The sequence below is a fragment of the Artemia sp. Qi Xiang Cuo genome, chromosome 2 (assembly GCF_049724085.1).
Source record: "Artemia sp. Qi Xiang Cuo chromosome 2, ASM4972408v1, whole genome shotgun sequence".
In the NCBI taxonomy this organism is placed as follows: domain Eukaryota; kingdom Metazoa; phylum Arthropoda; class Branchiopoda; order Anostraca; family Artemiidae; genus Artemia; species Artemia sp. Qi Xiang Cuo.
This window is the reverse complement of record NC_142795.1, coordinates 32225750-32252839: the sequence shown is the minus strand read 5'-3', so window position 1 is coordinate 32252839 and position 27090 is coordinate 32225750. Positions and strand designations below refer to the sequence as shown.

Genomic DNA, 27090 nt, shown 5'->3' with positions numbered 1-27090 from the left:
ACATTATGCTTTACCTTGGAAAGGCATGCAGATTTCGAGCACTATTGTTATTAATTTCGGCTTGTTTTGAGTTTGACTCGGTTATCTATTGCATTTTCTGTTCGTTTTGCGTTCAATTTATTTATAAATGCTGATTTGTGGAAGTTTTACGACCTATAGATTATTTGATTTTATTGCTCTTTTTTTGGTTTAATGGAGTTCTTTACATTTCTTTGACCAACTGGGATTTTGTCTTAGGACGCAAACCTTCTATAGTTTTAGAGGCTAACCGTATTTTCACTTTGCTTTAATATTCAGGAAACTACAAAATTATGCTTTACCTTGGAAAGGCATAGAGCTTTCGATTACTATTGTTGTTAATTTCTGCTTGTTTTGAGTTTGACTCGGTTATCTATTGTATTTTCTGTTCGTTTCCGGTTTAATTTATTTATCGATGCTGATATGTGGAAGTTTTACGATCTATAGATTATTTGTTTTTATTTCATTGCTCTTTTTTTGGTTTAATGAAGTTCTTTACTACATTTCTTTGGAAAACTGGGATTTTGTCTTAGGACGCAAACCTTCTATAGTTTTAGATGCTAACCGTATTTTCACTTTGTTTTAATATTCAGTAAACTACAACATTATGCTTTACCTTGGAAAGGCATAGAACTTTTGAGCACTACTCTTGTTAATTTCTGCTTGTTTGGAGTTTGACTCGGTTATCTATTGCATTTTCTGTTCGTTTTCGGTTCAATTTATTTATAACTGCTGATTTGTGGAAGTTTTACGACCTATAGATTATTTGATTTTTTGCTCTTTTCTTGGTTTAATGGACTTGTTTACATTTCTTTGAACAACTGGGATTTTGTCTTAGGACGCAAACCTTCTATAGTTTTAAAGGCTAACCGTATTTTCATTTTGTTTTAATATTCAGTAAACTACAACATTATGCTTTACTTTGGAAAGGCTTTACCTTGGAAAAGCTTTCGAGCACTACTGTTGTTAATTTCTGCTTGTTTTGAGTTTAACTCGGTTATCTATTGCATTTTCTGTTCGTTTTCGGTTCAATTTATTTATAAATGCTGATTTGTGGAAGTTTTACGACCTATAGATTATTTGATTTTTTGCTCTTTTTTTGGTACATTTCTTTGAACAACTGGGATTTTGTCTTAGGACGCAAACCTTCTATAGTTTTAAAGGCTAACCGTATTTTCATTTTTTTTAATATTCAGTAAACTACAACATTATGCTTTACTTTGGAAAGGCTTTACCTTGGAAAAGCTTTCGAGCACTACTGTTGTTAATTTCTGTTTGTTTTGAGTTTGACTCGGTTATCTATTGCATTTTCTGTTCGTTTTCGGCTCAGTTTATTTAAAAATGCTGATATGTGGAAGTTTTACGATCTATAGATTATTTGTTTTTATTTTATTGCTTTTTTTTTGGTTCAATGAAGTTCTTTACATTTCTTTGGAAAACTGGGACTTTGTCTTAGGACACAAACCTTCTATAGTTTTAGAGGCTAGCCGTATTTTTACTTTCTTTTAATTTCCAGTAAACTACAACATTATGCTTAAACTACAACATTATGACTCGGTTATCTATTATATTTTCTGCTCGTTTTGGGTTCAATTTATTTATCAATGCTGATTTGGGGAAGTTTTACGATCTATAGATTTTTTTTTATGTATGCTCTCTTTTTGGTTCAATGGACTTCTTTACATTTCCTTGAAAAACTGGGATGTTGTCTTAGGATGCAAACCTTGTATAGTTTAAGAGGCTAACCGTATTTTCACTTTGTTTTAATATTCAGTAAACTACAAGATTATGCTTTACCTTGGAAAGGCATAGAGCTTTCGAGCACTACTGTTGTTAATTTCTCCTTGTTTTGAGTTTGACTCGGTTATCTATTGTATATTTGTTCGTTTTAGGTTCAATTTATTTATCGATGTTGATTTATGGAAGTTTTATGATCTATAGATTATTCAATTTTATTTTATTGCTCTTTCTTGGTTTGATGGACTTCTTTACATTTCTTTGAAAAACTGGGATGTTGTCTTAGGATGCAAACCTTGTATAGTTTTAGAGGCTAACCGTATTTTCACTATGTTTTAATATTCAGTAAACTACAAGATTATGCTTTACCTTGGAATGGCATAGAGCTTTCGAGCACTACTGTTGTTAATTTATCCTTGTTTTGAGTTTGACTCGGTCATCTATTGTATTTTTTGTTCGTTTTGGGTTCAATTTATTTATCAATGTTGATTTATGGAAGTTTTACGATCTATAGATTATTTGATTTTATTTTATTGCTCTTGTTTTGGTTTAATTGACTTCTTTACATTTCTTTGAAAAACTGGGATTTCGTCTTTGGACGCAAACCTTCTATAGTTTTAGAGGCTAACCGTATTTTCACTTTGTTTTAATATTCAGTAAACTACAACATTATGCTTTACCTTGGAAAGGCATAGAGCTTTAGTTTAGAGTTCTAGTTTAGTTTAGTTTAGAGTTATAGTTAGAGTTTTAGTTTAGTTTTAGTTTAGACTTTTAGTTAAGAGTTTTAGTTTAGAGTTATAGTTTACAGTTTTAGTTTAGAATATTAGTTTTAGTTTAGATTTATAGTTTAGACTATTAATTTAGAGTTTTAGTTTATAGTTATAGTTTAGTTTTAGTTTAGAGTTTTAACTTAGTTTTAGTTTAGTTTTAGTTTTGTTTAGTTTTAGTTTAGAGTTTTAGTTAGAGTTTTAGTTTAGTTTAGATTTTTAGTTTAAAGTTTTAGTTTAGAATTTTAGTTCCGATTTTTAGTTTAGAGTTTAGGTTAGAGAATTTTAATTTAGAGTTTTAGTTTAGCTTTAGTTTAGAGTTCTAGTTAAGAATTTTAATTTAGAGTTCTAGTTTAGTTTTAGTTTAGAGTTTTAGTTTACTTTAGTTTTAGTTTTAATTTAGTTTTAGTTTAGAGTTTTAATTTAGAGTATTAGTTTCGAGTTTTAGTTTAGAGTATTAGTTTAGAGTTTTAGCTTATTTTTGGTTTAGAGTTTTAGTTTAGATTTTTAGATGAAAATAGAAGGAGAAAGAGTGGTAGTGGAAGTAGGTACTTCAAAATAATTTCCCGGGACATACTGTAGCCTATAGACACAGCTTCGAGATTTTAATTTTCATAACATAACCCCTTTTTTCAAGATAGTTAAAAGTAGGTAAAGTAGAATTTTTACTAATAATTTGGGTAATTTGTCTGTTTCGATCATGGAAACTTTTAAATGACAGCATTCTAAATTACTATATTTGATATTGTTAAGTAAAAAAGTGTTCAAATCGAGTGTTTAATTGGCTTGCCCATCCAACTCTCAATAAATGGGATCTGAGGATATTTTTATATGTTTTTTCTGACATTTATATCACTTGCATGGGATTAGTTATTTCCCTCAGACGTACCTTTAGTTGGTAAGCAATTTTTAATCCTATTATATCATCGGAAATTAAAACAAATTAACCAACTCATATTCCCAATACTACACAATATTTTATATTGCCCATACTCCTCATTTGGTACTTATGTATTATACCGACCACACTTATACATTTAAATTTCCCACGTTAAATATATTCGGAAATATAAATAATTATTCTCAAAACATCCCTCCAAAATAAAAACAATATGTATCTCTTTAGTGGAGTCACTATTCCCTCGAGTTTATCCCTTAGTTGATAAGCAATTAATATTTCAAGCCTTCCTCTCTTTTAAATAATTATTCCAATTCTATGTGCACACAATAACTATGTGTTAAATTCCGGTACATGCTCGGAGTAAATGATTTTTACTAGTATACAGGTCTCTCTCTAAACTAGGTCAAATTTATCGTCATAAGTTATTTTTAGATGTTCTGGCTGGAGTCCAGTTATCTTCCATATTTGGACTACCGGTTGGATGTAAACCCCTTCTACTACTTACATGTAATATTTTTTGGCGGAAGGGTGAATTTTCTTCTGGAGGGATTTTCCACGGGGAGAATTTTCGGTGGAAAGAGAAGTTTCCAGGGGTGAATGTTCCAGGGAAAATTTTACACTGGGGAAATTTGCCAGAATTTCAGTGCGATTTTTTTTTATTTGTCTTACTTTCTCTTTGCCGACTCAATTTTACATATTTGCGTATTTGAGGGAAACCATTTCCACGGATGGGGGGATTTCCGGCTTGATATTGAAAACAATCAGAAATTAAAGTCTTTTCCAAATTAAAATGCGCTAAGGAAATTTCTTCACCCAGAATAGCCCAGAAACCAGGTTTCAAACCCGGTAGCCCCCTCCCTTGATATGGCCTTGCCTCTATGTATCCTATTTAGAGGGTCAATTTTCAAACGTCTATACTACAACTGCAAAGAAGGGTTTTTCATCTACTTATTTACTGCTACAAAACATTAAACAAAATAATCCATTACCTTCAAAAAATACAACGCTTTTTCTGTATCCTCTAGCACTTCCAGAGATATAGATTTGTTTGATGCTTGAAGTTGAAAATCTATCAGTGTAATAATAAGCTGACGGGGTTCCTCAGAAGAGTCTAGAAACTCAGCAAATTTTCTAAAATGAAACAACAAGACCAGCATTTTATTCATTAGGCTGTAAGTCCTCGTATCTCATGTTTAAAATTTCGTCTCCATGATATAAATTTTCGTTTTTTCAAACAGTTCGTGGTAACAAACTGTAAGTTTGGAACGACCCGACTCAATAGTAACCGAAACTCTAAAATACAGAATTTTGATACAAATAGATACATCAAAAGAATTGAATTTTTATGCTGATTTCAAATATATAAGTTTCATTAGTTTAGTTCATCAAAGGCTACAAGCCTGAGAAAATTTGCCTGATTTTGAAAAAAAAACCAGGGAAACCCTTCCTAAAAGCCATAGAATCTTAATGAAAATCACACGATCAGTATTTAGCGTATCAGAGAACCCTTCTGTAGACGTTCCGAGCTCCTTTTTGCAAAAATTTGGAATTTTGTATGTTTTGCCAGAAGAAAGATCACGGATGCTTTTTTTTCATAGGTGATCGTATCGACCCAATGGCGCTAAAATATCGTGAGAGGGCTCATTCGAACGGAAATTAAATGTTATAGTGTCCTTCTTAAGTGACCAAAATGCATGAAGGGCAATTAGGTTCCCTTCCACGCCCCTTCTTGTCAAGATCGAAAATTTTGAAATAGCCATTTTGTTCAGCATAGTTGAAAGGCCGAAAAACCATGCCTTTGGAGAAATCATCCCTCCCCCTCCCCCAAAGCCCATCGGAAAAAATCTGTAAATTACAAATTTACCCATTGTCTGCTGGTGGGATTTTCCGCGGGATAATTTTCTACGGAGAGGGAAATTTCCGGGAACTAAATTTACCAGGGAATTTTACACTTGGAGAATTTGCCAGAATTCCTATACGAAATTCTTCTTATGTGTTGCTTTCTCTGTGCCGAATCAATTTTGGAGATGTTAAAGGTAATTGCCTGGGCTAAATTTTCACCAGAAATGAATTGTCTCGAGATTACATCCGTGGGGAGGAGGGATTTTTCCGTGGAGGTATACTCAGATTTCCTGGATTTATTTAAAAAATGATAAAAAATGAGTTTTTTACTCATCTCAATCTTTGAATTGTTCTTGCCTACTAGGTTTTCTCTAGCTTGAAAAATCCTGACTTATTTTTGCTCAACTGATTCATCTTAAAACTTTGAACTTAACATAACAACTTTAAAGGTCACACTTATTCTACAGTGGACACAGGCTTTTTCTGTCTAGTAATTTTGGAACGTATCACCAAAGCCCTCAATTTTATAGATTATGAGTAAGCGTTTGTTTTGGTGTGCGTGTAACTGAACCACCGTGTAACTGAACTACAATCCAATGAACCCCTGTAACTGAACAACCGTGTAAGTGAACCATCATTCAAGTGAATCCCTGTATAATCGAACCCCTGTGCAACTGAACCGTCGTGTAACTGAACCCCATTTAAATGAACTGTCGTATAACTAAACCCCCGTGCAACTAAACCACCGTACAACTGAACCACCGTGCAACTGAGCCACCGTGCAACTGAACCACCGTGCAAATGAACCACCGTGCAACTGAACCACCGTGCAGTTGAACCCTTGTGTAACTGAACCATTGAACTCAGTTTTTCAGTAATCTAAAAATATGAGGCAATATCATTGGGTAAAACATAAGTTAGAATTTTTACATGTTCAACCTTGTTGGAATTGTTTGTTTCTCAAAGTCATAATACAAAACGCCTGTCAAGATCATTCATAAGATAAACTTTGTTTTATTTTTGCAAAAAAGAAGATCTGATGTCACAAACCATTAAAACTGATTTATTCCTCTTTTTTCAGGCGAATGAGACCTTTCTGGATGTTAAGTAATAAACATATGTGTTTAAAATATTTGACCTTTGCAAATCTAGATAACCAATTTTGATCAGATGTTTTTGAGGAGATTGCCGCTAAAAAAGACACGGGAATTTATTAAACTAATTGGATAACCATTCCCAAATAAAATATCTCTAAGGTGGTCGAGCTCTAAATCCAAGAAGCGTGTTGAACAAACTTTCAGTGCTCTACCAACTAGAGAAGTGACTCCTCTTTTCACAGCAGGAGAATGATTAGAGGAATAATAAGGTCTAGCTTTGGACAGGGATTCAGGTGATTTAAGAATAAATGAATCGTATCGGTTTTCTCAAAAGAGAAGCCGATACTTTAATAGTCGCAGATATAAACATTGTAAAACTTTCCCAATCACTTAATCAGACGCGTCAACAGCCCCTCAAGTCTCAAAGGGTGTTAGCAAGGAATGCAATTATTAAAAGGTGCACCGAAATGATTCTCCTGCTGTGAAAAGAGGAGTTGTCACTTCTCTAGTTGATAGAGCCATGGGCGCCCATAAGCTGAATTCGAGCGGGGGGCAAGCCTCATCTAATTGGCACTTTTAATGCTATATAATAGAAATCTCAAACCAAAATATAAAAATAAGGCAGCATCATTCAGCCGGGGGGGGGGGCCGGCCCTCCCCCATATGGGCGCCCATGGATAGAGCATTGAAAGTTTGTTCAACACACTTCTTGGATTCAGAGCTCGGCCACCTTAGAGATATTTTATTTGGGAATGGTTATCCAATTACTTTAATAAATTCTGTAATTGCAAAACGCATTAAAAGATTATCAGATAGTTACACAGAAATCAAAGGGAAAATTCAGTTTATATTGGTCTCCCGTATCTTAAAGGGGTTTCAGACCATATTTCAAAAAATCTAAGAAAAAACAACATTTACACTTACTATAGACCCAGAAAAACTATCAGTTCCCAAATTTATCAAGTCAAAGACCCTATCCCGATAAGTCCGGTATGTACAGAACTCCTTGTTCGTGTGGTTTTTGGGATATCGGAAGAACGGATCAGCGACTTACGGATAGACTAACTCAGCACTCTAGTTCAATTAATAGTACACTTAAAAAGCGGAAAAAAACAAAAATTTTGACTCTGCTGTTGCAGAGCTCATTTTTGAAAACCTAGACCATACTATTTTGTTTAATCAAGCTAGCCTAATTTCGCATGACAAAGGTATTGCCCAGCACTACAGAGAAGTTGTTGAAATTTATAAATACCAACATTTAGGTCTAGCTTTGAACAGGGATTCAGGTGATTTAGGAATAAATGAATCGTATTTCGGCTTTCTCAAAGAGAAGCCGATACTTTAATAGTCCCAGATATAAACCTTGTCACAATTTCCCAATCACTTAATCAGACACGTCAGCAACCCCTTAAGTCTCTAAGGGCAAGGAATGCAATTATTAAAATCAAGAGTCAGATGAGATAGCTCTCAAACTCATTCAATGCTGTTTCGTTTTGGTTTGAGTGAATATATGTTTGTCTTTTATTTCTCAGTTCTTCGCTAGTATCCGTCGATGGCGGTTCATTTTGAATTTCTTTGCAAATCACGGATATTGGTGAATTACTCACTTTTATTGTTGTTTGGTATTTGGTTTTGATTCTTAATTTTTTTTGGCTTTTATCGATCTTTGTTCATTTTTTTTTCATTGTTTTTTTTCATATTAGCATTGTATCCCCACGTCTTATGTTTTCGTTCTTTCTCTAGCACTTGCATACATTATATTTTTTCGTATCGTGCTAAGAATACAGGTATGGGTCCACTCAGGATTTCCGCTGTACTATAGTTTTTCAATATTTGCATTTCTCCTTTAAAAACACCATTTTTGCTCGTTTTTTCTTTCTTTATGTTATGTCAGGCCAATGTGGTTTAAGAAATTATGTAAGTACGGTTGTTGAGTTGCACGAGAGTTCAGCTATACGAGGGTTCAGTTGCACGGTGGTTGAGTTACACGGGATTCCTTTACAGGGGGTTTAGTTAGAATGGGGCTGAGTTGTACGGGGGTTGATTTGCACGAGGGCTCAGTTAAACGGGGTTCAATTACAAGAGGGTTCAGTTACACGGGGGCTCAGTTGCACGGGGGTTAAGTTGGATGGTGGTTCAGCTGCACGTTGGTTCAGTTGCAAGGTGGTTTATTGACAGTGGTTCAGTTGCTTGGGGTTCAGTCACACGGTGGTTCAGTTGCAATGGAACCGTTTGGTTCAGCTGATAAGAGCTCTAACGAAGGTCTACACACTGAATTTAAATATATATATATATGTATATATATATATATATATATATATATATATAAAGACATTGTACCAATGCAAAAAGGGAATCCAAGCATACAAAGTTTTATAGGAGCTGCTACTGGAACTCCTGGATTTCCAATGGTCCTAGTGTGAATCGTTGGGATAAAGGCAAAAAGATCTTCTGAAAGATTATTAAGAAATAAACTATTCTTTACTTTTAAGTGCATTTTGAGATACGAGCGTATTTTCAGCCTTTTATAAATATTAGTATTTGTATTGAGATGAAAGTGTTAGTAAGCCTCTCCTGGACCTAGATTATGCTGATGATTTAAAGATCCTAGATGAAAATTTTAGCAAACTGAATTAACTCTTAGAGGTTTTGTGAGTTCAGGGTAGCCTACAAGAATGGGTTTGAAAATTTATGTGAAGAAGACTAAGACGCAAAGGCTAGAAATAAGTGAAGATGAAAAGGTGATGTTGGGTAACGGGAAGATTGATCAGGAGGACAGCTTCACTTACCTAAGTAATATTATTAGTAAAGACGGTGGGTGCAGTGAAGATGTTAAAAGTAGAATAGTCAAGGAACAGGGTGTTTTTTCACACTTGAAAAAAGTTTGGAAGAATAGTAAGATAGGTCTGCGAACCAAGATTAGAATATTAGAAGCTACAATGATGACCGTGGTCAAGTAAGGTTCTGAAGTATGGGCACTCCGAAAAACGGAGGAGGGTATGCTAGATGTTTTCCGGAGAAATTGCCTACGGATTGTTTTGGGTACCTGACTGACCTGCATCTCAAACAGTAGGATGTATGAAAAGTGTGGTTCAATCCTGCTTTCTAGGGCCATAACAATAGGAAGGTTGAGATGGCTAGGGTACGTTCTTTGAATAAAGGATCATAGATTGCCAAAGATATATCCTTGCCAACCAACCGTCTAGGACCAAACGAAAAGCAAGCCGTGCCCGGTTGGGGTCGGGGGATGTCGTAAGGAAAGATTTAAGGGACATAAGAATTTCCTGGGAGGGCGTAAAGAGGGATGCTTTGAATAGATTGAGGTGGAGGAGGAGTGTGTGCAATTTTGTTGGCCTCGGGCGGCTTTTTGCTGCAGTAAGTTGTTGTTAATTAGTTAGTGTAGTTTAATAGAGCTAGAAGTAAGGTGTTGTGACAAAAAGATGGGTAGCTGAAAAAATACTGAGCTGAAATTTCTGCTAGAAGGAAATACTAGGTTTTACAGTATAGCGTGTCCGTCCAAGGTTTTGACTGTGGAAAATCGGTGAAACTTGTTGATACCCCCGTAGTTACTAGTTAGTATTTTAGAAAGTACAGAGGATAGGAAAATTCTGGCTTCACAGCTGAACTCAACGTATTAAAATTAGTGGCGGGCTATCCTTTGCCAAAAGGAAATTTTTGTGTAATTTCTTGGTTTTTGCAAAGGAAAAATTCATGAAGGCTAATGTTTTAAGGCTCAATCGGGTTTACTTAATAGAGAAAGAAATACAAGTCGAATTACCTGTGGTGTTCATGCAAAGAGGAAAACCTAATCCAAACTTCTTCATTGACAGAAAACACTTTCATACAAATTTCTCCAATGAAATCAATCCGCTCATCTACATCTAATTCGATGGCCGCCATATTCTTTGTTGAGTTGTTTCCATGGTCACTATTTTCTGTGTTAATAATTAACTTGAAATATTTTTTCTGCTGCTACCAGAATTAAAGTCACAAGAAAATCAGACTTTAATCTTTTAATTAGTGCAATTTATAATGTGGACGCTTTCACTAAATATATCTAAATACACAATCTGACTTGCTTCCGCTTTAAAGGTTGATTTGAGTTTGACAGCTGAAATGCAAGGCCAAGAGCACGAGCGCTATTCGTAAAGAAACTTTGAGTAATATTCTAAGCAAAAAAAAGACTAAAGAAAAAAAAACTTGAAATATCACGCCATAAAGGACTAGTAAAAAAGTCTTAGGAGGTTACAGATTTAAAAAAATCTGAATACAGGAAGTAAATAAAGAAGCAAAATTATAAAAAAATCAAAATAATAGGTAAATTTCTTCTACACTTCTAATTACAATGCTACTGTCTAATTACAGTGGAGAATAGGCTACATAGTCCAATTCGAGCTCGCAATTAAAACATGTATAAAACAAGCAAGTTTTGATGGTGAGACTGAACAAGGCGATATTCGAATTCTTTATTGCTTCAAATAAAGAAAGCTAAAGAGAAACAATGTATCGAGATTAAGAGGCTAAACCGACAAAAGCTCATAAAAACAAACGAGAGAAAAAAAAATCAAGAAAACTCTTCACTGATTTTGTCACGCCAATCATGTGACTAAAATTATAAAATTTGTTTAGGTCGTATGAAACAAACTAGGCAATTTGTAAATATCGTTTTGTTATTTTCAGGTATAATCCTTAATTCCGGAAACTTCTTTCTAAATAGTACAAGTTTCAGTATCATTCAGGTCATTCATGCTATAATCTTAAAAAATATTGCTCAGATTGGTTTCCAAAAAGCTCAAATTTCTACCCTATGTAATCTCTTCCTAGCGTTGGATGCTATCGTAGAGCTTCTGATTACCTATTTTATTATTTTATACCTTTGTCTCCACTTCATTTTTATTCCCTTCTCTTGGTCAACCCTATTCCAATAAAAAGAAACAAAAAGACTTAGTGCTCCTAATTCTAAATCTTTTGAAGAAACGAGACTAAAAACAAAACAGAGTGTTTATTACATACTTAAATATAAGAGCTTCTTGATTTAAAAAGAAAAATATCAAAACCAATATTCGGTCAGTATGATTGAAAGCATTATTCTTCAAAAATTACCAACAAAATCAAGATCAGACTACATAAGTAGCCTAGCTTATTTTATACCTAAAATCAAAGTTGTACTTCACTTTTAGTTCTTCAACAAAGTTGGCTTTCAAAAGCTTCAGGCACCTAAAAAGTGATAAAGGACAAATTAAAAATAAATAAAGATTCAATTTTAAACAAGAAATATATAATTGTTACTCCTTTCTGAATGCCTGACTACGAACTCTCTCCTTGGGACGGTCCAATGGCAGACCTTCAATTGGAGAAAAAAAAAGATCGATAAGTAAGGATTAAGCTATTAAGCTAAGAAAATATTCTGGAGGAAGGGGGTTGGAAAACACGACAAATTTCTTTCAAAATATACAAGAAATATTAATAGATGCTCAATTTGGAGGACAGACTCCCAGAAGCCCCTCCCCCATGCACGCACTGGTTCCCAGTACACATATATTTGGTTATGTTTGCATAGATCATTGTTTTTAAAAGCTTGTTAAAAACATTCTGACTTTTTAGAAGTTGACGCTATTTTATTTAAGAAAACTTTATTTTATCTAAATTCTGGTTCTGATTTGGCGGTTAAATTCCCTGTATTCCAAATTAAAGAGAGCTCCTAAAATAATAATCATAGAAATGATATTACAAGTCAGGATACTTAGAGAGCTGTCAAAAAAAGAAAGAAAAAAAGCCCAACAATTTCTAAAAAATTGACTATAAATTAAATATAAACCATATTTATACATAAACTATATATATATATATATATATATATATATATATATATATATATATATATATATATATATATATATATATATATATATATATATATATATATATATATATATATATATATATATATATATATATATATATATATATATATATATATATATATATATATATATATATATATATATATATATATATATATATATATATATATATATATATATATATATGCCATAGTACCAGGGGCCCGGCGGCGAAGCTGACAGGCCCCGGTACTCGGCACGCGGCAGGCTTCTATATATGAATTTTATTTGTCGCTTGTGTTCCAAAAGCAGACACTTTGAGCCTTTTGTTGATGTCTTGACGTCCAAATGGACCTTAAACTAGAAGTAATGTCTTTGTAAAATTTCGTTTTTTTTATTGGACCTTTAACTTTTGCATCGGCTTGTATTTTGTCATTATGTAAGACATATCGCCCAACCTTTACTTCTTTTAATTGTTCAGGTGGTGGGACAAAAAATTCTTCTTTTGCCTCGCCTTGTCTTTTGTCATTATGAGAGACATATCATCGAACCTTTGTTTCTTTTAATTGTACAGGTTGGGACAAAACTTCTTTTTCTTCCAACGATTTATCTAGTCCAGGTTTTTGATTTTCAAAGGTATGGTAGGAATTGATGACCTTATCCATGTCAAAATCCAAAATCAATCATCATCGCTATCATTTTCAATTTGTTTGGTTCGTTTTACCTCGGCTTATGTTTCGTCATTATGAAATAGGTATCGTCGAACCATTGTTTTTTTTTTTAACACAGGTATGTTAGGTATTTATGTCCTTATCTCTGTCAAAATCCAAGACCCAATCATCATCGCTATCATTTTCAATCGTTTTGATTCTCGCTGTCCAGGTTGATTTTCATTGACTCGCTCACATGTTCGGTCTCACATATCTTCTAATCGTGTGTGTCTTTGCTGTCCGTTTTCATTTGTGACACACCAAAGCTGTTCTTCTAACCGCGTGTGTATTTGCTCTACATTTTCATTTTTGACTCGCTCATATGCTCGGTGTCGCATGTCTTCTAACCGCGTATGTCTTTTCTGTTTATTTTTATTTTTGACATGCCACCACTTTTCTTCTAACCGCGTGTGTTATCGCTCTTAATTTTCATTTTTGACTCGCTCACATGGTTGATGTCGCATGTCTTTTAACCGCGTCTGTCTTTGCTCTTCATTTTCATTTTTGACACGCCCTAATTATCATATTTACATACCTTCTAACCGTCCATGTCTTTGCTCTTCAGTGTAATTTTTGACACGTTTTGGGATTTTGATTACTTCAGAAAATTTAGCAATGGCCTTTGCTTTAGCTGCCCGTATTGGTGTTGTTGCAATTGATGATCCAGGTTGTCGATTTTCACATCTTATCAGGTTTGATAGGTTCAAGTTCAAGTTCAATCATTTTATTATTAACATATACATGTATATAATTGACATAGGCCCATGGGGAGACAAGCTCGAAAAACTAGGCCTAGACAAAGATACAATAACAAATTACGCTACAATAAAAAGATAATTACGACGGCAAAGATACAATAATGCAACAATAATATGAAAGTAGCAGCTAGCCTAGGATCCAAATATAAAAAAAAAATCAATATTATTAAATATAAATTAATACTAAAAGATAGCCGGGAGGCCCACATTCACCTAGAACAACAATCCAAAAAATAACTTAGTCATATTAAAAAGACGCTTAATTAAAAGTAATCCTGAACTAAATGAAATTTAAGATTCCTTTTTATTAAATGAATAGAAGAAAATTTATCAATAAAATCCTTGTGAGCATCCCAGCACCGGGCTATTGACACGAACGGGGTGAATTAAGATCTCTCAATACTATACTTATCAATATAGGCACTCATTTTTTGTGATCTGCTATAATGATGTGAATCTTACGATTGGAAGAACAAATTTTGATGGAAGTAATATGGCGGTAATTCCTTAATGTAACTAACTATGAAAATGTATGCTACGAAATTGACGATTGCAGAAACTGAAAGTATAGCCGGATAAGTATTTAAAAATACTATAGAAGACTTATTTTGAAGTGTAATAGGCGATGCAATCAAAAGTTTCAGGATTCTTACTGCTTTATTTTGTAAAATCTGCATTGGTTTAATATGGCCTTTAAATGTAGATAAATATACTAGAGAACAATAATTAATATTAGACTGAATCAGAGCAAAATAAATGCTTCGTAAAGCAGAGTAGGGCAAATAATGCTTCAACCTCCGCATTAAACCAACATACCTTGAAATCTTTAAGCGTATATTTGGAATGTGTGTTTTATAAGATAAGCTTTCATCAATCATAAGTCCAAGGTACCTTATCACTTTCACCCGAGATATTGATAATAGATACTTTGAAGAAGTAACTCGGGTAATACGAGGGCATATATTTGACTTCCTGCCATAAATTATGAAATTAGTTTTTGATAAATTCAAAGCAATAAAATTTGCAGAACACCATTCAAGAACATTAGAAAATGCAGTATCAAGTTTTGCCTCCAACTCCTCGTCATTCCTCTCATAAATTGAAACTGCCGTATCATCAGCAAAATGTGCGCTGAGACATGGGATTGCCAAAGCGCGGTGAAAATCATTTATATAAACTAGAAAAAGAGGACCTAGGACAGAGCCCTGAGGTACCCCTACCATCGAGGATTGAGGAACAGGCAAAGAGAGAAAATTACCTCCATCTATTCGTTGCTTTCTCTTATCAACATAAGATTTAACTAGATCCAACGCTGGTCCACGCACACCACAATTATCCAATTTACTAAAAAGAATACAATGGGATATTGTATCGAATGCTTTTTTAAAATCTAAATATATTGTTGCTGGAATTTCACCTCTATCTAAGCATTCATGAATATATTGGATGAGAGCAATGATAGCGTGTTCAGTATTGTGTCCAGACCTAAAACCAAACTGGGAATTTGTGAAAAAATTAAACGATTTAAGAAAGTCATAGAACCTCTTATAAATTGCCTTCTCAAATATTTTAGAAAAATACTGACAAAATAGAAATAGGGCGGTAATTTGATGGGTTTTCAGGAGAGTCACATTTGTGAAGCGGAATTATCCTCGCTTCTTTAAAAGCAGACGGGAAAACTCCAGTTTTAAATGAAAGATTAATTATATGCTGTAATGGTAAAATTACTGCAGACAATATTTCTTTAACAGTTATAGAACTAGACCCGTCAATTCCCGCTGAATTACCTGGATTTAGATCACACACTATTTTTGTTATTTCAGACCGAGAAATAGGCCCAACAAAAATTGAATTACTTTGAGGAGATGGAAGGTATGAGGAAAAATGTATATTACTACGTGAATCAAACTGGTTCATTACTGATAAAACAATTTTCTCTCCTAAACTAGCGAAATAGGTATTCAAAATATCAGCCCCTTTCTCGAATTTGTTAGTAGTCGATCCATCTTCTATACTAATAGCTTCAGGAAACTTACAATTCCTTTGTTTTTTTTTATAATAGAATTAATTAAAGACCACGTTTTGCGAGGAGAATTTTGAGCTTCTTCGAAAGACTCTTTATAATACCTCTTTTTCGACAATCGTATCAGTGCGGTTAATTTATTTTTGAGAATTTTAAAATTTTTAATATTATAATTAGCTGGATTCTTTAACTTCTTTTTAAAACACTGTTTTTTTTTTCTTAACTGATATCAAAATTCCAGACGTTATCCACGGCCTTATAGGAAATTTTTCTCTGCAAATTTTCTTCGTAGCAAATGGGCAACTAGAATCAAGGTAGCAATTGAAATTTTTTTAGGAAAGTATCAGTTGCCACATCTGTATCCTCCGTGGATATTACATCCTGCCAATCCAACATACCAAGGCTTTCATTCAGGTGCTTTAATGTTATTTTATTTATTAACCGTACTTGACGTTCCTTACTTACCTGCGGTATTTTATAAGTAAAAGCTAAATCTGAAACCAGCAGGAAATGAATATCACTTAAAACAGCAAAATATGCTTTAATTGGTAAGGATGTAAAAATATTATCAATGAGAGAAGCAGAACTAGGTGAAATTCTTGAAGGTATCAGGCAAGTAGGAAGCAGATATGCAGAAAAGTAAGAAGACAATAAATCAACAGAAGCTTCATTTGAAGCTTCTAGAAGGTCAATGTTGAAATTTCCGGAGAGGATAACATCTTTGTTTTGAAAATGAGGTTGATGCAAAAAATCATGCCAAACCACCTTGGCGCCTTGTCTGTCGGTTTTGAAAGTAAATTGATATCCAGGAAAAGGAACATGAGGAGCCGGGTCTATAAGAAAAGTCTCACAGAATCCAACGACATGACAAGATAGTTTATGAACTACATCGACAAGCTCATCCTGTGAACAAAAACCTCTACAATTTAAAAATCCTGTTCTCACAACACCGGTACTGGGAAGATCAGAAACTTCGGAAGGTAATTTATATTTACATTTTGGAAAATTAATGAGCCCACCATCATTTATCTCATTTCCAACAAATTTATCATAGCTCTTGAAAATGGAAAAGTCAAAAGGGTTAGACACTAGGTCTCTCAGTCTATCCCCAATACAATTATCATCCAATGTAAATAATCAGAATTATGATCAGGACTAGCAGAAACTTTCGCAAAATGCACACCGTCTGAGTCTTAACGTAGCAAAAACAACTGAACCAGCGAGAACTCGAAAATAATGATGAAAGTAAAAGAAACTGCTTGAAAATAAATAGAAACAAGAGAAAGAAATGGAACTTATTCATTGTAAAACGAAATGCGGATGCAGAAAAAATTATTATACTCAAATACTTCATATATATAGAAATACACAAAAGAGAAAGAAAATAAACTTATAATAAGTTACAGAGGGACAAAAAACCTCACAAGAGATAAAAATAATAGAAACACACAAAAAAGACAGAAAATAAACTTATTATAAGTCTACAGAGGGAAAGAAACCTCACAAGAAATAAAAATAATAGATCCTATGAACAGAGAAACATTACATAAAGTAATAAAAATAATCTCACCAAACGAATGTCATTATTAATCACCGTAACTAGTCAATCTTAACCCACTGTGAAGACGGAGACTTTTTACACTCGAGCCATAATTTACTCCCTTTTTGTTTAATACGCGTAAGATGAACCGAACCCGAATCACGCATGCGCTTTCCCTTAGACAATAGCTCATTCCGTAGGAAATTTAGCTTTGGTGGGAGATCAGTGCAAATGCGAATTCCACTACCCTTCAGCTTATTCACCTCACAGAAAATCGCCTGAATGCTATGATCTGTGTCTAGCGATACAAAAACAGGGGCCGGTCGAACACTAGTTTTCCTACTAGTGATGTTTGAACTGCTATTTCTCGCAAGACGATAACACTTGGTAAGAGAAATGTCTTCGGTAGCTTGCAATTTGTCAGAAAGAAGAGACCTTACGTTGCTAGTCACTGACTGAATATGGTTTTCAGCAGGCAGACCCTGAACAATCAAATTCAACTTTTTTTCTCTTACTTTGATGCCCAAAAGCTTACTCTTCAAATCTTTATTCCGCAATTTTTCTTGCTCTAGATCATTTCGAAGCTTTTTAGATTCCTCTCGTAGATTCGCATTTTCAGCTGATATTTGCCTAACTTCATATTGAAGGGACATTATTGAGACAGAAAAACTTTTCTGCTCTGCTAATATTTCATCCAGTAACGCCTGAAGCCATTTCATTCCTTCATCAAATTTTGCTTGAGTGACAGCCATAATGAATGCTATAATCCGCACGTAGAAGCCTACACTTTCATCAAATTACGTAATGGCAAAGTTCAAAACAATATCAAATTTAATCCTTTTAACTTGAAAAAGTAATCCGATTATAGGAGTTCACTCTTCAATAGCTAGATAATGACTAGATGTGGTCAGGTGTTGGTTCCAAAGGAACACCATTTACAGTAACTGCAACTGCAAATTTTCGTTTTTTGGGCCTTCCAACTGATATTATATAAATAATTGATGCGTTGGAAACTCAACAATTTTACTTATTCTATGCTTGACATCATATAAGAAAATGCTTTTTTGATGTCATATATGATGTCATACGAAATGCTTATATGATGTAATAGCATAGTACTTGAAATCATTTACAAAAACCAAAATTAAGGCTCTTAACGAATTTCCTCAGACTTCTGACCTATCTAGATCGTTTTTTGTGCAAGAATATCCCGAGATAACAATTTTCCCAGTAAAAATATGGAACCGTTTTCCAGAAAAAATACATACATAAATACATAAATATACAATTATTGCTCGTTTATAAATATAGTATATATACAGGATTTTGACGAACATAAGCGTGAAAATGGACAAAAGCCCGAGTCGAGTATTCGGCATAATTGTATGGGGCATTGTTCGATACAGTTTAAGGACTTACTTTCTATACTGTTTTGATCTACGATATTTTGCAATATCCAAACTTGGAGCATGTGGTAAATGAATGATAAAGGCATTGGCTAAAACGACAAAGTCAAAATTTCTAGCAGCTAACTCCATGGAATGAGCCACTTTGTTCCATCCAAAACCTTGAAAATTTGCATCAAACTTTGGAACTTGATCCTTGCGCACCACGACATATGGCTCAAAATCAGCTCCCCATTGTATCTTCAATACAAAATATCTATCACAAAGTATATAAAAAACACTGAAAAAATATATATATTCACATTAAACACAGCTACCACTGAGAATGTAAGAATATCCCAAGGTTCATTACAAAAAAAAGAAAAAAAGATCATTGCAAAATAAGTAATGATAATATATATATAATTAATAAATGTATAAGGGCGGTGCTTAATGCATATACTTTTCCTCAATATCACTAAAATCATGACTGAAATCCTAGCATCTTGGAAGGAATCCCAGGGGGTGGTAATCCTGATATTAGCCATATAAAAGAGCCTATTAACAAATTGGTATTACTATGATATAATACAAAATGTAAAAAAACTAAGACTATGTACTTCCCGCTTTTTCAAACCGAAAACGGGCGTGGTACTTGTAAGCAAAATAGTAGAAGTACTCGTCACTCAAAGTTGTTGTCACCTATAAATTAAAATTGAAAGTATAATGGCAAAGCTGGCCTTACTTATGATTAATAGCGGTACTAAGGAAAGAAATAAAGGGCATACAGCTATAGGGGGGCTCCCTCTCTAATTGGTCCTACGGAGCGTCCTCCCAACCAGAGAATCAAAAAATGGGCGTTCGTCATGTGATGAACTATAATATCTAACAAACTTTCTAGGTCAATATATTAAAGATTTGATACCTCGAACAACAATGAAGAAGAACGTTTTCAGAACTTGTTTCTAAAAGGATGCAAAACGTTGACGAGAAAAAAAATCACTATTCAGGATATTACTTAAAAAAGAATAAACTGTTTGGAACCTTTCGTTTCTTATTTTTTAAACTAGGCACACATAAGCAAAACGGAATAGATACTTAGCTTACTTTATATGGCGTGGTAGCAGTCCTCCAGCGAGCGTAATTAGTAGGTGCATGGCCTTGTGGCCAATCATGATACCGAAACGTAAACAGGGTTCCGAGATCAAGCATGCTTAAAAGCTCAGCTTTCGATTTGGGAAAATTTAATCGATACCTTTGGGTTTCAAATGCCGGAACCACGAGAGCCTAAAATTTAAACAAGTTGCGATTAATTGTTGCTTATTATTGCAGTCTCATTATAACATGTGTTAAAATGTGTGTGTGAGAGAAAGAGAGAGAGAGAGAGAGAGAGAGAGAGAGAGAGAGAGAGAGAGAGAGAGAGAGAGAGAGAGAGAGAGAGAGAGAGAGAGAGAGAGAGAGAGAGAGAGAGAACAGAGAGAACGAGAGAGAGAGAGAGAGAGAGAGAGAGAGAGAGAGAGAGAGAGAGAGAGAGAGAGAGAGAGAGAGAGAGAGAGAGAGAGAGAGAGAGAGAGAGAGAGAGAGAGAGAGAGAGAGAGAGAGAGAGAGAGAGAGAGAGAGAGAGAGAGAGAGAGAGAGAGAGAGAGAGAGAGAGAGAGAGAGAGAGAGAGAGAGAGAGAGAGAGAGAGAGGGAGAGGGAGAGAGAGAGTGATAGAGAGTGAGGGAGAGAGAGAGAGAGAGAGTTAAGATCTAGTATTTTTTTTTTTATTTAAAACCGGTACCCTCTCACCGATTTTATTTTTAAAGTCTTTTGATCAAGTAGCTTGGCATAATTTAAGATGGACAACCAATTGAAGCCAATTAAAGCCAATACTTGATAAGTGTTTTCAAATTGTTAATATACGAACTAATCTTAATGGTCAATATACCTTTTTGGAGATAGTGGTGACAACCTTCTCAAGGAGCTCTGAGGGCTCAATTCCTCTGGACATTTGAAACGCTATCCATCACGCAAAAAAAAAATATCCCTTAAGGAGAAATCCAAGGCGGGAGAAAAAAGTTCATTTGCTAGTAACGGTTCTGAAGATCAAATGCCGCTTGTCATTTATGGCTGGCAAGTGGTGGAGATTAATCCCATTTCATTTGAGAGACACTTGTTGCCTGCCCAAGCCGGTCTGCAGTTAGCGTCTGGTGTTTTCACAATATGGGAAAACAACTGTAAGTACCGTACCAAGAAAGGCTCTTCTATAAAGGTAAAAAAAGACAAGTCCTGTCTCGAAATCCAACACCCAACGGCAGAGAAAAACGTCCCCTGTGGGTGCAGTGTTTATGCATATTTTTATTTTGGAGAGGGGGTATGGAGGCAATGGGCATACGTAGCCTGATTAACTTCTGTGAGTTTATCCTACTGATAATAGTGAGCATGTTCATAATAATAATACTAAGAATAGTAATACCTTTTTAGAAGTTTCAGTTTTCAATGTCTGAACAGCCTTTTTCAAAGTTGAATAGAGACCAATCATCGGTAGAAAATCGATGTCTGTCAAAAATAAATAGCGCGTCCTAGCTTGCTCCATCGCTATGTTACGTAAGAAGTTTACAGGATACAAAGTCTATAAAACCAAAAGAGTATCAGACAAACGAAACAGTGAGATCAGATCGTATAGTCAGGGAGCGCTGATACATAGTATTTTATTCAGCCAGTAGGAACAGTTGAATACTAAGCTGGAGAGTTTAGAATTTGACAATGAAGAAGATAGACGGAATAATTTTAGGAAAATAGTTTGTGAAGTCGCTGATGTTTTCTTAGGGAAGGAGGAGGGGCTTGTACAAGAATTATTTGAGTGATAGATCGTATGAAAATAAGAGGAATGTAAAGAAAGTGGAGAAAGCATTAAAATGTGAATAAAGGTGGTGTGAAGATCTGCATCTTCCGAAGATATGGAAGATGCAGCCAGACGGCATAATATTTAAATATTGTACTGACATGTTAATAAATTGAGAGGGACTAGTGAATCTCGACTTGTCCAAGTTAAAGATAGGAACGGGGCCACAATTAGCGAGAAGGAAAGAGTTAAAGAGAGATAAGCAGAATATTTTGAGAATGTGCTAAACCGTGTAGAGTTACAAGAAAGATATAGAAAAGAATGAATCTTATGTTAATAATTGAGATGTGCCTGAGTCATCAAAGGCTTTAGTCTTCAGTTTTACAGCAAGCCTTTGATTCAGCTGAGAGAAGAGCTTTAACAAAGGTTCTATCCTTGTATGACATAAGCGATAAAAGCGATTGTATAGACATAAAAGCGATTGTATAGACATTAAAGCGATTAAAGCCTTGTATAGACATAAAAGCGATTAGTGCTATGTACGAGGATAACATTGCTGTGATTAAGGTAAGAAGTGTGGTTAATAGACGGTTAGGTGCGGTGCAATCCCGCTTTCTAGGGCTATAATGAGAGAAAGGTTGAGATGGCTTCGGCACGTTCTGCAGATGAAGGGTGACATATTGCAAAAGATTGTCCTTTTCGGCCATCCGTCAAGGGCTAAACGGAAGTCAGGTCGCCCGCGGTTGGGGTAGGATGTCATAAGAAAGATTTAAGGGAAATGGACACTTCCTGGGAGGGTGCAAAGAGGGAGGCTTTGAATAGATTTGGATGGAGAAGTGTGCATAGATTTGAAGGAGGCTTGGGGATGTGGTCAGTTGTAGTAGTAGTAAGCAGGAATACGTTCTGTCTCCATTTATATGGATCATTTTGACGGAATTTGTCCTAAGGAGCACAGCAAAGCAATGGGAAAACACGGCATCAGATGGGGAAGTAAAACACTCCTAGATTTAGATTATACGAGTGATTTAAGCATCCTAGACTAAAATGTTAGCACAATGAATGACTTTAGAGGTTTTGGGAGTTCAGGATTCAAGACTGAGTTAGAAAATTAATGTGAAGTAGAATAAGTCGCTAAGAGTAGGAATAAGTGAAGGTGAAGAGGTGATGTTGGGTAGCGAGAAGAATATTATTAGTAAAGACGGTAGGGACAGTGAAGATGTTAAATATAGAATAGCCGAGGCCCGGGATGTTTTTTCACAGTTGAAATAAGTTTGGAAGAATAGGAAGACAAGTTTGCGAACTAAGATTTGAATATTGGAAACTACGGTGATGACAGCGGTCAAGTATGGTTCTGAAGCGTCGGCACTTCGAAAAAAGGAAGAGGAGTTGCAAGATATTTTCCAGAGAAATTGCCTACGGGTTGTTTTGGGTACCCGACTAACTAATGAGCTGGCTATTGAGCCTGCTTAGCTTCTAACAGGTGCAAAACATTTCTTTTACACCAAGAAAGTGTAATAAAAAAAAAAAAAAATCAAAAATCATAAGAGCCTCACCATTGAATAGCTTCGTTTCTAATTTTGGTGCTTCTATATAATAAATAAATGAAAAAAAAGAAGAAAAAAACTCAACAGTACCATGAGTAATATTCATAGAAAAGATTTAAGTGAAATGGGAACTTCTTCGGAGGGTGTTAAGAGGGAGGTTTGAATAGTTTGGGACGGATTAGGAGTGGGCGCGGTTGTGTTGGCCTCAGATGGCTTTGTGTTGCAATGAGTTGTTAGTAGTTGTAGTAGAAGTAGAGGTCATTAAATGCTACTAAAGCGATTACTGGAAGTCAACTAAAAGGCAGCCTATCTTTATGTCCATTCGTCAGGGATTCGACGTTTAGAACACACGTTCAACTCGGATTATTAAACTTTAGGTAAACAAAACTTATTCTACATCTTAATAGCATCCACAATACTAAATTTCTGGTTAAAAACCCCTAAAACCCTCACTGGCCAGAATTTAGGATTCACATAATAGGGATATGAGCAAGTCAAAGTTTACAAATCTTGATGCCTTTTTAATTAATAAATAGTAAAAAGAAAACATGTTGTTGAACAAGACTCAGATCACCTAAGCCAGTGAAGCAAAAATAAAAAAAGAAAAGAAAAAAGGTGTTCTGAGTTATCGATGTTCTATTGTATTCAATTCTAAGTTTTAGTATCCAATTTTAACGTTTAAAAAATGTGCCTTCTTGTTAATATGTTTAATATTTTTTAACAGCACTTGTCTAGCATTTGTCTACTGGAGCAGGAGATCAGTCAAAACATTGTTAACACCATGAAAAGATTCAGCAGCAAGTAAAAAACCATAAATAAATTTTCTTGATACTAGATACTTACATATTAGATAGTTTAAAAAAAGATTAGATTAGATATTAGATAATTTGTGCAATAGGTTTGATAGAATAAAAAGAACTTGATGATTTAAATAAGAAGCGCACAGGCATTCGGGTAAAATCAGGATCTTATGGAACCGTTGCCCCGAGCTCCACCCCTACATACGTCCCTGATGCACCTAACAACATATAGAGACCATATATAATTACCACACGCTGTAATAATGTGAAATCCCCCTAAGGCAATGAAATCGAAATTAGACGAAATACAAGCACTAACAGCTTTAGCAATTTTTTTCTGATTGCAAGCAATGTCCATAAAAAAATGTAGTAGCAACTAAAATATCATATAAAGGTTTTTCATCGAGACAGATGACATTACTGCCTCTCAGATGATTTTGTTATAGTAACTCTGTAATAATATTTGGTCGTAAAAAAAACCCTTTAAGGTCATAGCACGAACACACTTGTCTAAAACGATGTCTACCATCAAATTTATAGATATAAAACTAATATATACCAAAAATACAAGTATATAAGACATAAATCCTGAATAGAGAAACAATTCTTTAACTTCAAACTAATGAGCTGGCTATTGAGCCTGCTTAGCTTCTAACAGGTGCAAAACATTTCTTTTACACCAAGAAAGTGTAAAAAAAAAAAAAAAAAAAAAAAAAAAAAAAAAAAAATCAAAAGAGCCTCGCCATTGAACAGCTTCGTTTCTATTTTTGGTGCTTCTATATAATAAATAAATGAAAAAAAAGAAGAAAAAAACTCAACAGTACCATGAGTAATGTTCATAGAAAAAGCAGAGTTCAAATTGAGCTCATTCCTTTGTTGACACCGCAACAAAATGGCGTATTCTATCACGATTGTACACACGTTGCTACAGAAACACACGTTGACACAAAACGAAGAACCACCTTTTCGGCGTGAAAACACGTCTGTCTGAACCCAGTGTTGATAATTTCGAAGACCACACTGCCTTTCCATGACGATAAATAATAGTTCAAATAGGGATAAAATCCTTTTAATAGACAGTGATGATGATAACAGTGATAGAAATTCACAAAAATACCGGATATTTCGGTCACATATACAGTGACCATCATCAGTAGTAAAACTAAACTAAAACAATTTAAAACAAAAGTTTATATACTAAATCAAATAACACTACATATTGTTTAAATCTCTAATTCTTTTCGAAGCAAAAGCGGAAGCTATTCTCTTCGACCTTCTTGGATTCGGTTCAATAGCGTTTATTGATATAACATTTGGACAAAGGTCAACTACATTGGGTGAATTGGACTTTATTCTGTCAGAATTTAATAAATTATCATAGATAGAGTTCAGCCCATATTCACCTGTATCCCGATTCAAAGCAATAATCTTGAATGAGATTTTCTTTATTTCAAGAGTTTCACGAAAATTTTGCTTTAAATCCCGATCCCTAGAAATCAAAGAGACATTCTCGAACAAAATAAAATGGTCTGGAAAATTGAAAATATGTTCTGAAAGGGCTGATGTAAAATCTTCAGACTTAGAATCTTGCTTTAAAGCCGAAGAAATAGAATCTTCGTGTTGTAATAATCTCATTTCCAAACTCTGGTCAGTGTGCCCCAAATATGAGCTTCTGCAAATACATAGGATCTGATAAACCGCACTTTGCTGCCCCAATGAAGTTAGATCCTTCCCAGAATTTAGAAAACTACCCAAAGTATTATTACTCTTTAAAAATACCCTTAGACCATTGCTTTGTAAAATTCTTTTTAAGTTTTTCACTTAGCCCGGGTACATATGGTAAGGAACAAAAAACCTCCTTCTCCCGAGTTGTCTCCAAGACTTCCTTAGAAATCTCTAGAAACCTTTTTCTTCTTTTTGAAAAAGTCTGGTTAATTAACCATTCTGGATACATGTTGCTTACTAGTATTTTCCTTAGAAAAGACAAATCCTCCTCAACAAATTTTGGAGAGCAAATATTAAAGATCCGATCAGTTATAGAAATGATCAAACCAATTTTTACTTGGCAAGCGTGACCGGAACTATAAGACAAAAATCTATTGTTATTTGTCTGTTTTCTTTAAATTTTATAATCCATACTATTTTGATTTTTTCAAAATAAGAACATCAAGAACTGGAAGTTTCCCATTATCTGGCACTTCAAGATTAAACTTTAAACCCCCCCCCCCAAACAATTAAGATATTGCAAAAATCCTTTTAATTCCTCCTCCCCATAATCCCATACTGAAATAATGTCATCCATATACCGGCCCCAGAATAAATGTTTTAAAAAATATGAATCTAACGCAATTGTTTCAATATTCTCCACAAAAATATTAGCTAATAAAGAGGATAAAGGGCCCCCCATAGGTAAACCATTTATTTGTTCGAAATACTCCCCTCTAAATTGAAAAAAATAAGAGAACTTATTGCACAACCTTACTAAATACATAACAGAAACTTCCAAATCTGTTTTGCCCCTAATCAAATCCAAATTTCTTAACAGCTTTCCTTCTAGAAGAGTTTCGGCTGCTTCTACATTAATATTTGTGTACATTGATACAATGTCGAAGCTTGAAAGCAAAGAATTCGAAGAAATTTCTACTTTTTTTAGTTGTTCAACCAAATTCGAAGAATTCTTAAAGTACGAAACTTGTGTAGACAAAAGTGGTTTACAGATTGACACTAACCATTTGCTCAAAACACTTGTTGGTGACCTTGTACTTGACACAATTGGTCGTAATGGTAGGTTAGGCTTATGAATTTTGGGAAGTCCATATAATTTACGGCACAAAATACTGCGTGGCAGCCACTTGTAATAGAGTTGAGGTGTAATTAGTAGAGGAGGGGGTGTTACTCCGGTACCCACACCTTATATGGGCATAGAACCACGTGGTTTATGGTTTTCTCAGTGAGAATGAAAAAACAGGAATTTTCTCACTTGAAAAACCATGAATTTTGTCACATTTATTGTTGTTTTCATGGATGGATATGTGTGTTGTTCGATTTATTTGATGTTTTTCTCGGATGTCAACATCAAATTATGGATGTTTTATGGTTTTTGTCAGTGAGAATTTGAAAACTAGGAACTATGTCACATATATGGATGTCAACAGCAATTCATGTCTGTTATATGGTTTTCTCAGTGAGAATGAAAAAACAGGAATTTGCCAAATGTTATGACTTTCCCGGAAACAGTTAGATCACGTGTTTCCTTCTCAGCCAATCAGCGAGTCGGATACATCCTCCTTCTCAGCAATC

The 27090-nt window shown here is 34.5% G+C and overlaps 3 protein-coding genes across 4 annotated transcripts in view; 1 reads left to right on the top strand and 2 right to left on the bottom strand.

The window, feature by feature from the left end:
* LOC148955150 (dynein beta chain, ciliary-like) overlaps nucleotides 1-10291 on the bottom strand; it is a 54093-nt gene extending 43802 nt beyond the window's left edge. For both annotated transcript variants that reach the window (XM_089100576.1, XM_089100584.1), the window contains exons 1-2: nucleotides 10141-10291; nucleotides 4413-4554 (exon numbers count right to left, since the gene is read on the bottom strand). In XM_089100576.1, coding sequence (XP_088956702.1) covers nucleotides 4413-4554; nucleotides 10141-10262 — 264 coding nt within the window. In that variant the 5' untranslated portion in view covers nucleotides 10263-10291. The remainder of the gene's footprint in view (nucleotides 1-4412; nucleotides 4555-10140) is intronic.
* The window catches only part of TM9SF3 (transmembrane 9 superfamily protein member 3), a 696120-nt gene that overhangs the window by 313726 nt on the left and 355304 nt on the right, over nucleotides 1-27090 (top strand). The window lies entirely within an intron of this gene.
* LOC148955147 (xylosyl- and glucuronyltransferase LARGE2s-like) overlaps nucleotides 11341-27090 on the bottom strand; it is a 159743-nt gene continuing 143993 nt past the window's right edge. Inside the window, exons 10-13 of the mRNA XM_089100559.1 lie at nucleotides 21078-21233; nucleotides 19729-19908; nucleotides 18656-18882; nucleotides 11341-11579 (exon numbers count right to left, since the gene is read on the bottom strand). Coding sequence (XP_088956685.1) covers nucleotides 11498-11579; nucleotides 18656-18882; nucleotides 19729-19908; nucleotides 21078-21233 — 645 coding nt within the window. The 3' untranslated portion in view covers nucleotides 11341-11497. The remainder of the gene's footprint in view (nucleotides 11580-18655; nucleotides 18883-19728; nucleotides 19909-21077; nucleotides 21234-27090) is intronic.